Below are 14,357 nucleotides of genomic sequence, written 5' to 3' on the forward strand. Positions count from 1 at the left end.
AGGTCTAGGACATGGGGAGGGGCTCACGTGACGCCCCTTGAAGACTCCTTACGGCTGGAACCACAGAACAGTGGCTCTGCAGGGAACTCGCGAGGGCCTAGGGATCATCAGGAGCCCTCTGTCCCCCGCAGGAGCCCCCTGGACCCGCCCTTTCTGCACCTGAGTCCTACCTAAGACCCATTTTTCCGACAGGTACTTGGTTGTTGCTTTCTTCTTCCCAGCGTAGGGCCCGACAACAATGCTGGCCTGGCGAGGAACCTGGCTGACTTGGCCTCCACACAGGAGGACCAGCTCACACAGCTTGGCTCTCGGTGGGCTGCTGTCCGGCGTGATGAACATCATGGGCTGATCGGCAAAGAGGGTTCCCCGGTACCGCTCAGGAGACAAATGGCGCTCAAGTCGACAGACCTGTGGGGAGACAGGGAGCGTCACAAAGGCAGGGGCTGCGTCGCCGTCTATGGGAGCAGGTTGAGTGTGAAGCACACGTTCTCTCCCAGGAGGACAGACTTAGTGTAACCATGCCCACTGGACGAACTGTGAATGCTGAGGACCCAGAAAATATTGGCATTAATGACATGGGACTGATATTTCCCAAAGTGGCCACAAAGAAAACTCCCAAGAAAACAAATCTGTAGACAGAAACATTGTTGGTCTTTGAACTGTTAACAGATCCCAAACCAAAATGCTAGAAAGTAACAACATCAATGGACTGGAGAGAATCACATCTACAAACTCAGGTCTGACCCAGTGCCTCGGGTTGCCTGTGTCCAGGAAGACAGACCCCGCTGCCCCAGGAAGGCCCATCACATAGACAGCCTCTCTCGATCCCAGGGGCTCACAGCTCACATGGGTAAGAGAGGCTGAGTCCAGGCACAAGCAGAAGGCCTGTAGCCACTTGCAGACCCAGCAGGTGGGGAGAGAAGTGTCCAGAGGATGTTTGGGTGTCCTTCTGAAAGCCCGTGAAGAGTGTCATGACAGCAGGAAGCACTTGGGAAACAGGGATGTGAGAAGGTGCTCCTTCTTAGTTTGATACAGCTGTGGTCCTCTGCATGACCCTATAAAGACTTCTTTTTGAGTGCATATACCCAGAGATGGCAACTGTTATTTTCTCTGAGTACTTTACCTGTGCAGGTAATATCTGAGATCAGTGGCTCAAGGAATTAGGGGATTGGCTAGGAGGTATGTGGGAAGGTTTGACAGGGTGCAACCCCGGGCAGGGGCTGTGTGGAGCTTTCTGATCAGGGACAGGAGAGAGGGCCCTCTGAGGTCAGAACACATTCCTCAGTCCACCTCTCTGGCAGGACAGGAGGGAGGCCAACTGTTCTTCCACGGGGTCTTCACGCCTCCGTGGTGTTACTAGAGGACCCTGCTACGAAAACTGGGCTCCCATTAGTGGGATCCGTTCAACACACTTAGGTTTGGCCATGGGATCCACTTTTCTCATCCCTGCTTTGATTTTACAACACACCACTGGGCATTGGACAGCGTTAACCTGACTGGTAAAAGACAGTGGGATCCTAATAATGCACACAATCCTATTTATATGGGACTTTGTTATACTGCCAGCAAAGGTCCAATACCCCGTGAGGCAGTGAATGGAAAGGGTTGTTGTGACAGTCAGCTGTTTCACTGCTGTGACTAACGGACCGACCAGAACAACTGGGAGGAGGAAAGGTTTATTTAGGGGCTCATGGTTTCAGAGGTCTTAGGCCATAAGTGGCCTGCATTCCTTGGGGCTCAAAATAAGGCAGGACTTCAAGGCAGAAGAGTGTGGCAGAGGGAAGCAGCTCACATGGTGATCAGGAGCAGAGACAGACTCCACTCTCCAGATACAAAATATGTGCCCCATGGCCCTGCCCCCAGTGCCCACCTCCTCCAGCCACACCCCACCTGCCTCCAGTTACCAGTTAATCCATCAAGGATCAATTCACTGATTGGGTTAAGGCTATAACCTTCTTACATTGTCTCACAAGTGACCTTTTGGGGACACCTCATCTAAACACCACAGTAGTTAATTTAATTTTGCAGATGAAGACGCTAAGCTAAAGCAAGCTGAGAGACTGTGTTGGCCTCAGGGGAGTCAAGCTGGGAGATGAACTCCAGGACCCCACCAGGCACTGACTGGTGAGCCACTGGGTCACCTGCCTTGCACAGCTGCCCAAGGAGCACCTAGGACATAAGCACACATTCAAACATTAATCATAAAAGTGGCTATGGTGGAACAGCACAGAAGGACAAAGTCAACGGTGACTTTCCCAGGTGCCTGCTACTTGAAGCCACTCCTGTCTTGTCTGTTAATGGCAGGCTGAGCATGGAAATTTTAGGTGCTAGGCTCTTTATGCACATGTAATCCAGACAGCCCCTTCCCAGTGGGGGGATGACTTGAATTGGTCACTATCAAGGTGATCCTTTTCTGGCAAATGACACAACCCTGGCCATTGTGGCCTGAGAGTGGGTGGGATTTGGGGGGAGTTTTCCTCACCATTATAAATCAATGCATAAGCAAAAACACATTTCTTCTTTGCCCACATATCACATCCCCACGAACCACGTGGAATGACCGAGGCCTTGGACAAGGTGAGCAGGAAGAGAGCAAGACTGGGTCCCGAGTTGCATTTCCAAGTCCTGGCTCACCAAACTGGGGATCAACCTTCCTTGGCCCTTTTATGTCAGCAAACAACTGGCCCTTCTTCAAGTTACTCCTTTGTTGAGCTTTTAGTTTCCTGAAGCCCAAGAGGTCCTGTTTTCATAGCCTGGAGCTTCCGTGCTAAGAGCTCACCGCGCTTATCTGAAGTCTGTGAAAGGGGTACCTAGTGGGCAAAAGTGGGTCAGGCCTGAGATCTCATTATGTGCACAAGTGGTGGACAATCTCTAACCCAGTAAGAGGGAAGTAGGTCTCTGGAGTGTTCAGCTAACTGATGTGCCAGTCTTCCCTCTGCCACATGTACTCAGCACTTAGTCTGCACACCCAGGAGCTGGGAGAGAAACAACGACTGGCACAGGTCCCCAGCTCTACATGAGACCAAACTCAACAAATTATAGTTCTCTCATTTACTTATTTATTCAGTTTGAACTCAGAGGAGGCAAAGTACTACAACAATCTATTCATTCAAAATGATTCATTTTTTTCTTTTTTGGCACTAGAAATTGAATCAGGGGTGCTTTATCACGGACATACATCCCCGATTTTTTTGATTTAGAGACAGGGTCTCACTAAGTTGCCGAGGCTGGCCTTGAACTTGCAACCCTCCTGCCTCAACTTCCCCAGGCTCTGGGATTACAGGTGTGTGCCACAGCGCCCAGTCACTCAAAATAACTGAGGCAGCGTGTGCATTGGCTCTCCATACCTAAGAGAAATAATTTCTGGGAAAGTTTAATCAAAGACTGGATTTCTTAAAGTCAAACATCAACCTGGGGGTTTGTCCTACGAATGTACCCTGTGCATACCGGGGCCTGCATGCCCTGGAGCTCACCGTCACACAAACCACGACAGGCGGCACATTTTACCTACACAAACAATAGCACATACGACTCTGGCTGTTGTGAGCTTCGTGAGGCCTGTTCCAGAAGCCAAGCCCTAAGAACAGGACGCCTCCCAGTGCTCCGAGGACAGAGCCCTCATTAGTCATCTCGGCCCCTGGAATGCTCACATCACAGTCCTCAGTGACGCCCAGAGTGTTTGAAACTCAGCAGTACAGCCTTCCCTGGATGTCACTGCGCCCCCGAAGCTGCAGATCACAGAGCTGCTTCCCTGTGGTGGGCCATGCTCTGCCTTGCGGATTCTGCCCTGGGCTCGCCCACGTTCCTCTCCAGCCGAGCACCATCAGCACACTTTTGTGTTAGTTGAGATTACTAGGCCACAAAGTGCTCAGCGGTTAGCAAGGGAGCTGAAGGAGTGCTGGTGCACAGAGGCGGGCTGTGCCACACGGCCTCCCTGAGGCAGGGACGTGAGCTTGCAGAGGAGGACCACCTCCCAGGCACAAGGCTGACGCGTCCTCATTGCCTTCTCCACCACCTCTGCACAGCAGTGCACAGCTACTGGCTCTAAACTCTAATTCCATTCCCAACATTTTTATGCACACGCGCATGCACACCAGAAAAAGGAGTGTGGTGGCCATGCACGTGGGTATCGCAGGACGGGGTGTGAGGGGATATGTGGATCAGCAAGGGATGGCTGAGTGGCCCTCCTGCTGGGTTATTTCTGCTGTTACCTCAACCAGGATCTACGAAATAACCTGGGTCCTCCATGCTGACCTGAGTTTCTAGTGAAAAATGGTAAAAAGGTAAAAAGAGGAAGAATCGCAGCTGTCACACAGACACGATGCTTGGGGCGCACTGCCCTCATTCACAGGACAACCTGAAGCACACATTCAGAGATCGGGAACACGGAATGAGTCTTTAAGAAACTGGCTGTTCCCAGGGCAAGAGCCTCAGCAGACAAAATCTCCCCTTCAGACAAAATCCACTTCATGCCTAAAGAGGAGGCATCTGTGAGGTCAGCCGCTCTTCACCATATGTGACCCGGGCTCCCGCGGGGCGGCGTGCACAGTGCAAGTGAGTTCAGCTCCTCACAGAGGCCCAGGTTTTCCCTGCAGCGCCCAGAGGCCTTTCTAGAAGCACCAGAGCAGGGGACTGAGTAGCCTTACTGACAGCTCTAGGCTCAAGAGCCTCCAAAACCAGTGGCACTGAGGGTGGCACGGGGTCAGGGTGAACCACAGGTGTTTGGAAGCATAGCTGCTGCTCTCTGCAGTGGTGACAGAACTGAGCCTTCATGCCTATGTCCCTATTCTGGTGTGCAGTGACGTTAGGGAGGCAGCCGGTGGGCGGAAGTCATCCTGGGCCTGAGCTCTGGGTTTGAACCTCTGCTGTCATTGGGGTCGGTCAGCTTTGCCATGACAGACCGCCTGTGTTTGTCTTCACCAGACAGCTACTAGAGAAACAGGCTGTGGCTGGGGCCCTTCCAGTCATCTATCTGCCCACGCGCCAGGCAGCTTCTAGCTTCATGGAGACCCAGCTCTTCAGCCTCAGCCAAGAAATGAACCTGGGGGCTGATGGCTCACTTACTCCAGACACCGCTGCTGGCTTTCCACCACGAACCTGCTGCCCCTCCAGGGAGCCCACCTGGAAACTGAGGCCAGAGAGACCAAGTTCCTTTCCAGACGTCTTGGAGATCCTGGCAAGACCCTCCTGCATTTCCCGAGGTGCGTGATCCAGCTCGCTTGCCTCCCCACCCTGCCCAGGGCGGGGCCACAGAGTTTCATTCACAAAATCAGCCCCCATCTCTCCTGGCAGGAGGAACACCTGTTCAGTCCTTCGAGGGTCAGGCTGAGTTCTGAGGATTCATAATGGAGGGAGAACGTCTTTGCTTCTTCAGGACTTTCCAGAAGCCAGAGCAAGTTCAGACGTTTCTTTTCATGGGGGAGGAAACAGCCTGAGCAGGTGTCGGGCAGGTGTCGGGCAGGTGTGGGGCAGCTGGGCAGACCGTAGTGGCCGCTCGGTTGGCGCTGGACATGGGCTCACTGGAAGGGTGGGAGGGCATCACGCTGGCACAACCCGACCAGGATCACTGGGGTGCAAATGTGAGGCAGCGGGAGGGGCAGGTGACAACAGTAGGGATGTACTGTATAAGATGTACCAGGTGCCGAGGCTGCGGGGCTCGGGCCAACTTGCCAGCAGCATGGGGAGCGGCTAGCGGGGAGCCACCAGCACTGGAGCAGGAGGGTAGCCACCAAAGCCCTAAGATAGCAGGGTCACCCCGCAGCCCAAGCAGGACGGAATGAGCCGCTGAGATCAGAGACGGGAAGTTTCTGTCCTCCCACACAGAAGCAGGTCTAGGAGGCACTGCCCCACATTGACAACAAGAAATGAAGTAGGGCAGGGTGTGGGGTGAGGCTGGCTCCAGACAGGAGAGGGCAAACCCTCCAGAGCCCAGGGGAGTCCCCGGCTCCCTGTGTGCAAAGGCAGGTCAGCCAAGAAGACGTGCCGGAGCCACGTCGGGGAGGCTCCGCTGTTGAGGCTTTAAGGTTTCCAATTAAAAGGACGTGTGTACCCACCCCCAGGCTCAGTATCTACAGGGAGGGAATGCGGGTGCCAAAAGGACGGGGACCCACGTCTCCTAGACTGCCCACATGCACAGGCCTCAGGCCTGCGTCCGCCTCTGCCTGTCGGCAACACAGGACACCCAGTGCAATGGCCCCCTCTGGCCTCACACCTGCAGGTCTCCACCTGCAACAGTGCCTCCCCTTTCTCACCCCTGGCCATCATGCTGCTTCCACTACAGCAAGGACAGTGGCAAGGGATGCCGCCCAGACCTGCTTTCTCACGGGCAAATGGAGACGGACCGTCCACATGGATGGCCAATTGCTCCACCCGACTACTGTGTCCCTCTTGCCTATTCGAGGCCTGTCCTATCAGTTCTTCCCTCTTGCTCCTCATCACTGAGCTCTTGTTTGGTATTTCACACCAGCAAGTTGCAAAGATGCTCCCCTCCCTAGCCGCCTCTGCCAGACACTGCCCATGTGTTTGCACTGCTTTGTGGCAAACTCCTCGACAGCGTGGCCCACGCTCACTGCCCGCTGCCCATCTTCTCCCTGAGTCTGTAGGAACATGCCCAGGAACTTGAGCTTCTAAGACCATAGGGACCACACACTGCCAGAGTCAGCAGGAGAAGCTCATCCTCATCCCACAGGGACCAGAAGGACGCCGCTGGCCTCCCCTCCTGGAAGCCCTTCCTTTATCCACACATCTGATTCCTTTTAGCACCACTAGTAGCTTCTTCGCCACTGGTTCCACTCTTCCTCCTGACCTCCTAATTCTGACGCTGCCTAGGATCAGTCCTGGATCCTTTTCCCTCCTACACTCATCCCTTGGTGGCCCCAGCTGGTCTCAGAGCCTCTGTATGCTGATGACTCCTACATGGTACCTCCAGCTCAGAACTCCTGGCACAGTCCTATGTCCAGTGGCCTTCATGATGTCCACTTTGGTGTCTAACACACCTCTCCCAATTATTCTGACATCCCTTCTTCTCCTCCCCGCAACTTGCTCTGCTGCAGACTCCATCTCAATTTGGGGAATTCCATCCCCTCAGGTGCCTAGCCCAAATCCCCGAGGTCAGCCTGGATGTCCCACTATCTCACACACCTCCCAGCACCCCCTCCCCCTGAAGCCTGGCCAGCTTCACTATCAGAACATAACAGATCAGTCTTCTAACTGCCACACACGGAGTCCAAGCCAACATGGCTTCCAGCCGGGGTTAGCTCTGCTGGACTGGCCTCCCTTTTAGCCTTCTCCCTGCTACAGACGCTTTCTGACATGGTGAGAATTTTGAAATCCCAAGTCAGATAATGCCATTTGTCTTTCAAAATGCTGGCACCTCACTTCATTCAGAGTAACGGCTGAAGCCCCTCCACACTCACCCCCACCCGGGCCTTCCTGTTCCTGGAGCACGCGACACAGCTCTGCCCTGGGCTTCGGCACTGTTTGGTGTTTGCCTGGGACGTCCTTCCTTCAGTTCCCACGCGTTCTACCTCCTCCAGCTGTCACCAATTCAGCAAGACCAATCCCGGCAGCCTGCTGAGAGTGCCCACATCTGACCAACATCCATTCCCCTCACCGGGGCTCCTCTCTCTTATCGTAAGTCTCGCCACCTTCTAACATAATGAATCATCTGCTATTTTGCATTATTTTGTTTTTTTCCTGCTGGAGCCCGAGGGTCGTAAGATGGCTTGGATGTGAGGTGTCCCCCAGAGCTCATGTATGAGACAATGCAAGAAGGTTCAGAGGATAACTAATTGGGTTGTGAGAGTCTTAACCCAACCTGTGAATTAATCTCCCAACAGGGATTAACTGAGTGGTAACTGAAGAGTAGGGTGTGGCTGGAGGAGGTGGGAGTTGGGGTGTGGTTTGGGTGTCTCTCTCTGATTCATGGTCACCGTGATGTGAGCTGCTTCCTTCTTCCACCCTCTCCCACCATGATGTTCAGCCTCACCTTGAACCCTGAGGAATGGAACCAGCCTTCTGTGGACTAAAACCTCCGAAACTGTGAGCCCTCAAATAAACTTTTCCTCCTTAGAGTTGTTCTGGTCAGATCCTTCTGTCACAGCAGTGAAAAGGTGGATTAAGACAGGTGGGACTCTTTGGTTTATTCCATGGTATACCCCCAGCACACAGAACGGTACCTGTCACATAGTAGGTGCTCAGCTGTACTTGTTGAATTCGTAAGTGTATTGAGTAACCACGGAGTGTTGTGCCTGGGAGACATGGGATCCTACTGAGTCTGACTCCAGGAAAGCTTGTACTCTGGTTTGGGAAGCAAGACTTCCTCTTGTGGAGAAAATCAGGGCAACAGTGACAGAGAGAAGGAGTGAAAGAAGGCAGAAGAGGGGAGGGTGGGAGACAGAGAGACCCCCAGGGAGCCTTATGCCAACCTGAAAGGTGCTGGAAATGCGAAGCTCCCAGAGGAGGCAGAGCAAGGCACTGGGCAGAGTGATGTGGTGGAGGCAGAGTCAGCTCAAGCAGGCGCCCAGGCAGGAGGGCCTGGGGACAGTCTGCACAGGCCACATGGAGACTCCTGGGTGCATCCTCAACTAGGATGCCTGATCCAGGAAGACAGAAAAGAGCAGTCGGGTGTTGGATGAGCACAGGTGGACGGGTTGAATTTAACCCGTTCTGTCTACATAATGAAACTTCATGAAAATCAGAATTAAGGGGTTCAGAGAGCTTCGGGGCTGGTTAACACACGGAGTGCCTTGTCCTGTGTATCTCCTATGCCTATTCATTGTATCCCTTGACACTGTCTCTGTAATATAATGGTAAGTGTAAGCAAAGTGTTTCTCTTGAGTTCTAGGAGACATTTCAGCAAGTAATGAAACCCAGGGAGGGGGCTCTGGGAACCCACGACTGACAGCTTCAGTCAGAGTCAGAGGGAGACCCAGGACCTATAATTGGTGGTTGAAGTGGGAGCAGTGTGGGGGACTCAGCCCAGAACTTGCTGGATCTACTGCTAACTCCAGGTTGGCAGTGACAGAATGGAATTGAGTCACAGGACAGCGGCTCATGTCTGCAGAAACTGTGGAAATTCATGTGCATTTGGTGTCAGAAGTGTTCTGACCAAAATACAGAAATCTGTTTTGTTTTTCAGGAATAGTTCTGCAGGCAGCTAGACTGCAGAGCCCCGGACTCTTCTGAACAGAGGTGACAAGTAAGGACCAGAGGACCCTCCAAGAAGGACTCTCGACACTACCTGGTGCAGTATCTATGTGTTTTACTAAACACAGTGTGTTTAACCACACAAGTTCAAGGAGGCTGGTTAGAGTAATCTCTATGTACAGGCATTTCTAAAGCTGCTCAAATTCAGGATGAACTACTCCAGCACTCACAGGGATTACTGAGTCTAACTTCTTCATCTCACTGGCAAGCTCTTCTGCTGAGCTGGGGCATCCCACCCATCTTCTCCTGCCCTTGGACATTAGAGCTCCGAGTTCTTGGGCCTTTGGACTCTGGGGCTTGTACCAGCTCCCACCTGCGTTACTGCACCCAGTTCTCAGGGCTCTGGACTCGGGCTGAACCAGGCCACTGGCTCCCTGGACTCCAGCCTGTAGACAGCAGATGAGGGACTTGTCGGTCCCCTCCTGCGTGAGCTAATGCCTCCTGGTTTGTCTCTCCTTTTCCTTTCTGTGTGTTCTACGGGTCCTGCATCTCTGGACAGTCCTAACACACCTGGCTTCTTATGCTCAACACAAGACCTGCACACATACACTCTCGCAAACCTCCAACAGCTCCCATGACTTGGAACAAAGAGTAAAACTCCTTGGTGGTCTCAAGACCCTGCACAGCCCAGCCCCTAGTGTCTGCAGGTGACTGCTTCATCCTCGATGCCCCGGGTGGCCTCGCCAGGCCCCTGCCTCCATGCTCACCCTCTCCCTTTGCCTTAGGCTGACTCTGGCTCATTGTCTGGATTTCTGGTCACTTGTCACCTCTTCAGGGATGCCCTCCTGGCTCCCTGGATAAACCAACTCTGTATCACGCCTTTATTCATAAACACTTAGCACTTACTGGGTGCTGGGCAATGTTCTACATGTTCTACTTATTTAGTCCCTGTGACAATTCTATGGGGTCGGTACTGAAAATGGCAGAATATGCCACTGTGGTGACAAAGCTACTTCGAGGTGAAGGCCCTTAAAGGAAAGCAGATGAATGCAGAAAGCCATTTGGGATATACATGAGGATCTTCTCTTGGCATGTAGCCAGGGAGAGGGAGGCCTGGCACTGGGAACTTTCCGTGGCTCTCCACAGCAACAGATTGCCCCATGCACGTGACCTTTCCGTCCACTCTGCTAGGAAGGGTCTTCATAGTAGCTCCAGAGTAGAGAACCTTTGACCTTTTTGGAGAAGAACATTCTCTAGCATCTCTTTGGTGTTTCCTGATATAAATAAAGCAGAGGCAGGTTCCACTTTGTTCAGAGGTTCATCTGATCAGCGTGCCCGCCCTGCCCCCGCTTTTGAAATTACTTTCTGGGTTCGGTGTGTTTTTTGCCATTCCACTTTTCCTAGCTTTTATTTTTTAGCCAGCCCATTCCACTGAGGGCGACACCATTTCCACCACCCACGAGGGACACGGGTGGGAGATGAAGAAGGGCATTCGAATCTCTCCTTTCTTCATGAAAGGGGAGAGGATTCCCTTGTGAAAGCTGACTTCTCTGCACCAGGAGAGTGGAAATGCTCTCCAACCTGGAAACACAGAGTGCTCTACAAAACAGATCCTTTAAAACAATTCTTGGGCTGGGGATGTGCTCAAGTGGTAACGCTCGCCTGGCATGTGCAGGGCACTGGGTTCGATCCTCAGCACCACATAAAATAAAGAATAAAAAAATAAAGATGTTGTGTCCACCAAAAACTGAAATATTAAAAAAAATTCTCTCTCTAAAAAAAAAAAATTCTCATCTTGCTGTAGCCTCCCCACATAACTTAGTCTCCCCCAATTCCTCTTTGTTCAACCTAACACAGGAAATGTGCCATTTTTGCCACGTCTTTGGGTCTTCATTTCCGTGTGAGGGCACCGGTGTCACGGAAGGTACATTTAACATGCGTGCTTTTCTCCTGTGAATCTGCCTTAGCTTCCAGGAGGGCAGAGGTCATCCGCCTCACCTGCAGTGCTATCACCACCCCCTTCTCCCTAGGAGAACCTGAAGACACATGCAATGAGTGACTTCCTAAGGCCACAAAGCTGGTGGGTGAGGACCAGGCCTAGGAGCAGAGAACCTGCCTTCCTCCCAAGGTCATACTGCCCACCCATGAGCCCCGTGGCATGGTCCCCACTGCCCAGTAGGGCCAGGCACAGTCCTGGACCTGGGTCAACTCCTCCTCAGGCTGACTCTGGCTCATGGTCTGGATTTTTGGTCATACAGAGCAGAATGAAGTAAGTGTGAGCTATTATTTATAGGTGATGCATTCTAGGCACTGCACACACACGGGGGGGAGGGGAGGGAGGAGGGAGGGGAGAGATTGTTAAAAGTAACAATTATATATTGAATATCGTTAACACTTACCAAGCAAATACTCTACCTGTTTGCTAAATTTACTCTTGGCACTTTCCACATTATATGCAATTGCTACAAAATTCTGGGAAGCAGAGCCTCTCATTAAGCACCTATTACAGTTGCTGGAACTGAAGGGCAGAGTGACTGGATCAATGTGCCACACTGGCATGTGGTGAAACAGACATGACTTAATGTACATGGAGAGCCTGTGCCCCTGACTGCACAATATACTTCCTTAAAAACATGACCTCTGGGGCTGGGGATGTGGCTCAAGCGGTAGCGCGCTCGCGTGGCATGCGTGCGGCCGGGGTTCGATCCTCAACACCACATACCAACAAAGATGTTGTGTCCGCCGAGAACTAAAGAATAAATATTAAAAAAAAAAAAAAAAAAAAAAACATGACCTCTCTGCACCCAAAAAGGATTAGCTACCTCTGAATTTGAAGTTATGACAGTCTTAAAGCCATCAGTTCCTTGGCGGGGACAGCCAAGGACTCTACATTCTTGCAACTATTTGAAGAGATTTAGGTCTTTTATTCAATAGCAGTAATCAAAAAATCTTTCCCTTTCAAATAGTCTGGATTAATTACATACCCACAGTCGGATGTCAAGCTTGATCTCCTTGCTAGTGCTGGACACTGTGTGGAGACTGAAGTATGGTTCCTGGGATCTTCCCTCCCTAAGCTATGAGACCTTGTACTCCATGACTTGCTTAGACCTTAGCTTGCTCAGCGACAAGCAGACAACGACCTGCCATGGCTGCTGAGGGGCTCGACTTTCATCCTGCTCCTCTTGACATCAGGTGCCCAACTCTACTGAATTCTAGAAGGTGCTTGGTAAACCATGGGCCACCCTACAGCCGAGAGCTGGGCGAGGAAACGGATGTGGCACCCCAGAGGAGCCCAAGCTGGCTGGCTGACTCCAAGCCTATTCTTAAGAAAGACTAGGGTATGGCTGGGGAGTCACAGGTGTGTGCATGTAAAGATATGGACACACCCTTCAAGAATTCTCACACATTGCCTGACGTGGTAAGCTGGTAACGGAGAACCAGAGTCCAGATCCTAGACACCACCCGTCCCCATCCGACAGTGATTTTTCTTGGGTCTGAGCTCTGAGAATGGTTAGGAGAGGCCTGTCTCCATCCCAGTAGCAACCCAGCCCCACACATCTGCATGTGTTTAAGACATCTGGATGCTCGGAACATTTAACAGGCTGACAGCAGGGAGAGGAAAACCAAGGAGGAGACTCTGAAGGCCAGTAAAAATGGCGCAAATGATTTAGAGAGTCCTTATGTTCTTGGCAGGAGAGGCCTCAGGCAAAAACCTATGCAGTCAAGCATGGGAGTGAGGTTTATAAAACCCCTTGGTTTTAACACTACAATACTTTACAACGATTCAGAAACAAAATGGAAAGAAATTCCAAAGACCTTATCCAGAAAGAAAAACGTGTGAGGGCAGGGGAGGGGTGCAGCCCATCAGGGTGGGCTGGCCTGGTGGTGCATGGTGACGGGTAAGTGCAGTCTGTGATGCTGTGGTGGGGAGGACAAGGCTTTTGGCTGGGAGGCTGGGAGCAGCCCACTGGCCCCAGGAATTGCATCCAAATTCTCATTTTAGGCCCAGAGCAAAACAGTGCACCAGGAGTCCTGCTGGCTCGGCTTTTCCAAAAGTGATTGATGTATAAGTGGAACTTTCTGTTCTCCAGACAAAGGATCAGTTAGGCAGAGGCAGAGGTATTCTCCCTTATGTTCGCTGAATGCTACTCAATGGACATCAGAACTCAGTGTGTGCCAAACTTGGATTTTTAAAGCGTCATTTGAGTTTTAAAGGCTCCATAAGTGATGGGAACATAATCATCTTGGGAATCCACAAATAACTTTTAAAACAACATAAATCTGGGTTTCATGCCTCGTAGTTTTCAATAACTGCAAGAAGTATGTCAAAACTTGAACCTGGTGTGCCCTCCCTGCGGAGGCGGTCTATGTGTGGGCCACAAGGCCCTTCTCCACCCACTTTAGCCATAATGATATGGACCCTTCTGCAACACTTGGCTCTGAGTGCTTGGCTGCTTTTAATTCTCATTTAAAAAAAACAGAGATACAATACATATGGAAATCACTCCTTGGTTTTAGTGAATCTTTTATTTGATCCTTTAGAAACCCATAGATGGCAAGAGATTTGTAACCCTATGTATGCAACTACTAGTCCATAGCATCGTTCAAAGTTGGGGGCTCTAAGCAGATATTTCTAAGCAGAGCCACATCCAACAGCTCCCTGGGGTTCTGTGTCATTGCTCCCCAGGAGCAGCTCTTATTCCAGGGGCACATTAGAGTCACCCAGGAAGCTGTTGCTGTTCAAATGATGCCACAGGGGCTGCCTCACCAATGAAGCCAAACCCTGGGTGAGGACCCAGGAAAGCCACTTCACTGTGCGATGCCACCAACTCGCAGAGCCGGGCCAGGCCCCAGCCCTGCTGCACAGCTGGCTGGCACTGGAGCCTTGGCCTGTCTCCTACGGCCAGAGAGGCTGTGAGGACCCCAGGAGACAGGTGCAGGTGGCCCGTCAAGTAAAAAGTCATACCAAAATGAACAGAATGACTCGGTGGAATACTGACTCGCTGCCTCATAAATACCCTTATTTTTGCCAAATTATTTCTAAACTGACGAGTAAAGCAAGTATTATCAAAAGCATATTTATCTTCACTGGTAGTCCTGCCTAACACCAACTCTGAATTTGAGGGAACAGTGACGGCCTCAGGGCTTGGGACGAAGCCCGGGGCTGGGTCTCTGCATCACCTGCTTTCCAAGCTACAACCTGCTTCTGT

At 51.7% G+C, this 14,357-nt stretch overlaps 1 protein-coding gene across 2 annotated transcripts in view; it reads right to left on the reverse strand.

Annotated features, from left to right (window-relative positions):
• MCPH1 (microcephalin 1) overlaps positions 1-14,357 on the reverse strand; it is a 200,209-nt gene that overhangs the window by 12,405 nt on the left and 173,447 nt on the right. For both annotated transcript variants that reach the window (XM_081269248.1, XM_081269247.1), the window contains one exon: positions 171-408. In XM_081269248.1, the coding sequence (XP_081125374.1) occupies positions 171-408 (238 nt within the window). The remainder of the gene's footprint in view (positions 1-170; positions 409-14,357) is intronic.

This window comes from Spermophilus citellus, assembly GCF_964194105.1.
Source record: "Spermophilus citellus genome assembly, chromosome: 16".
Taxonomy (NCBI): domain Eukaryota; kingdom Metazoa; phylum Chordata; class Mammalia; order Rodentia; family Sciuridae; genus Spermophilus; species Spermophilus citellus.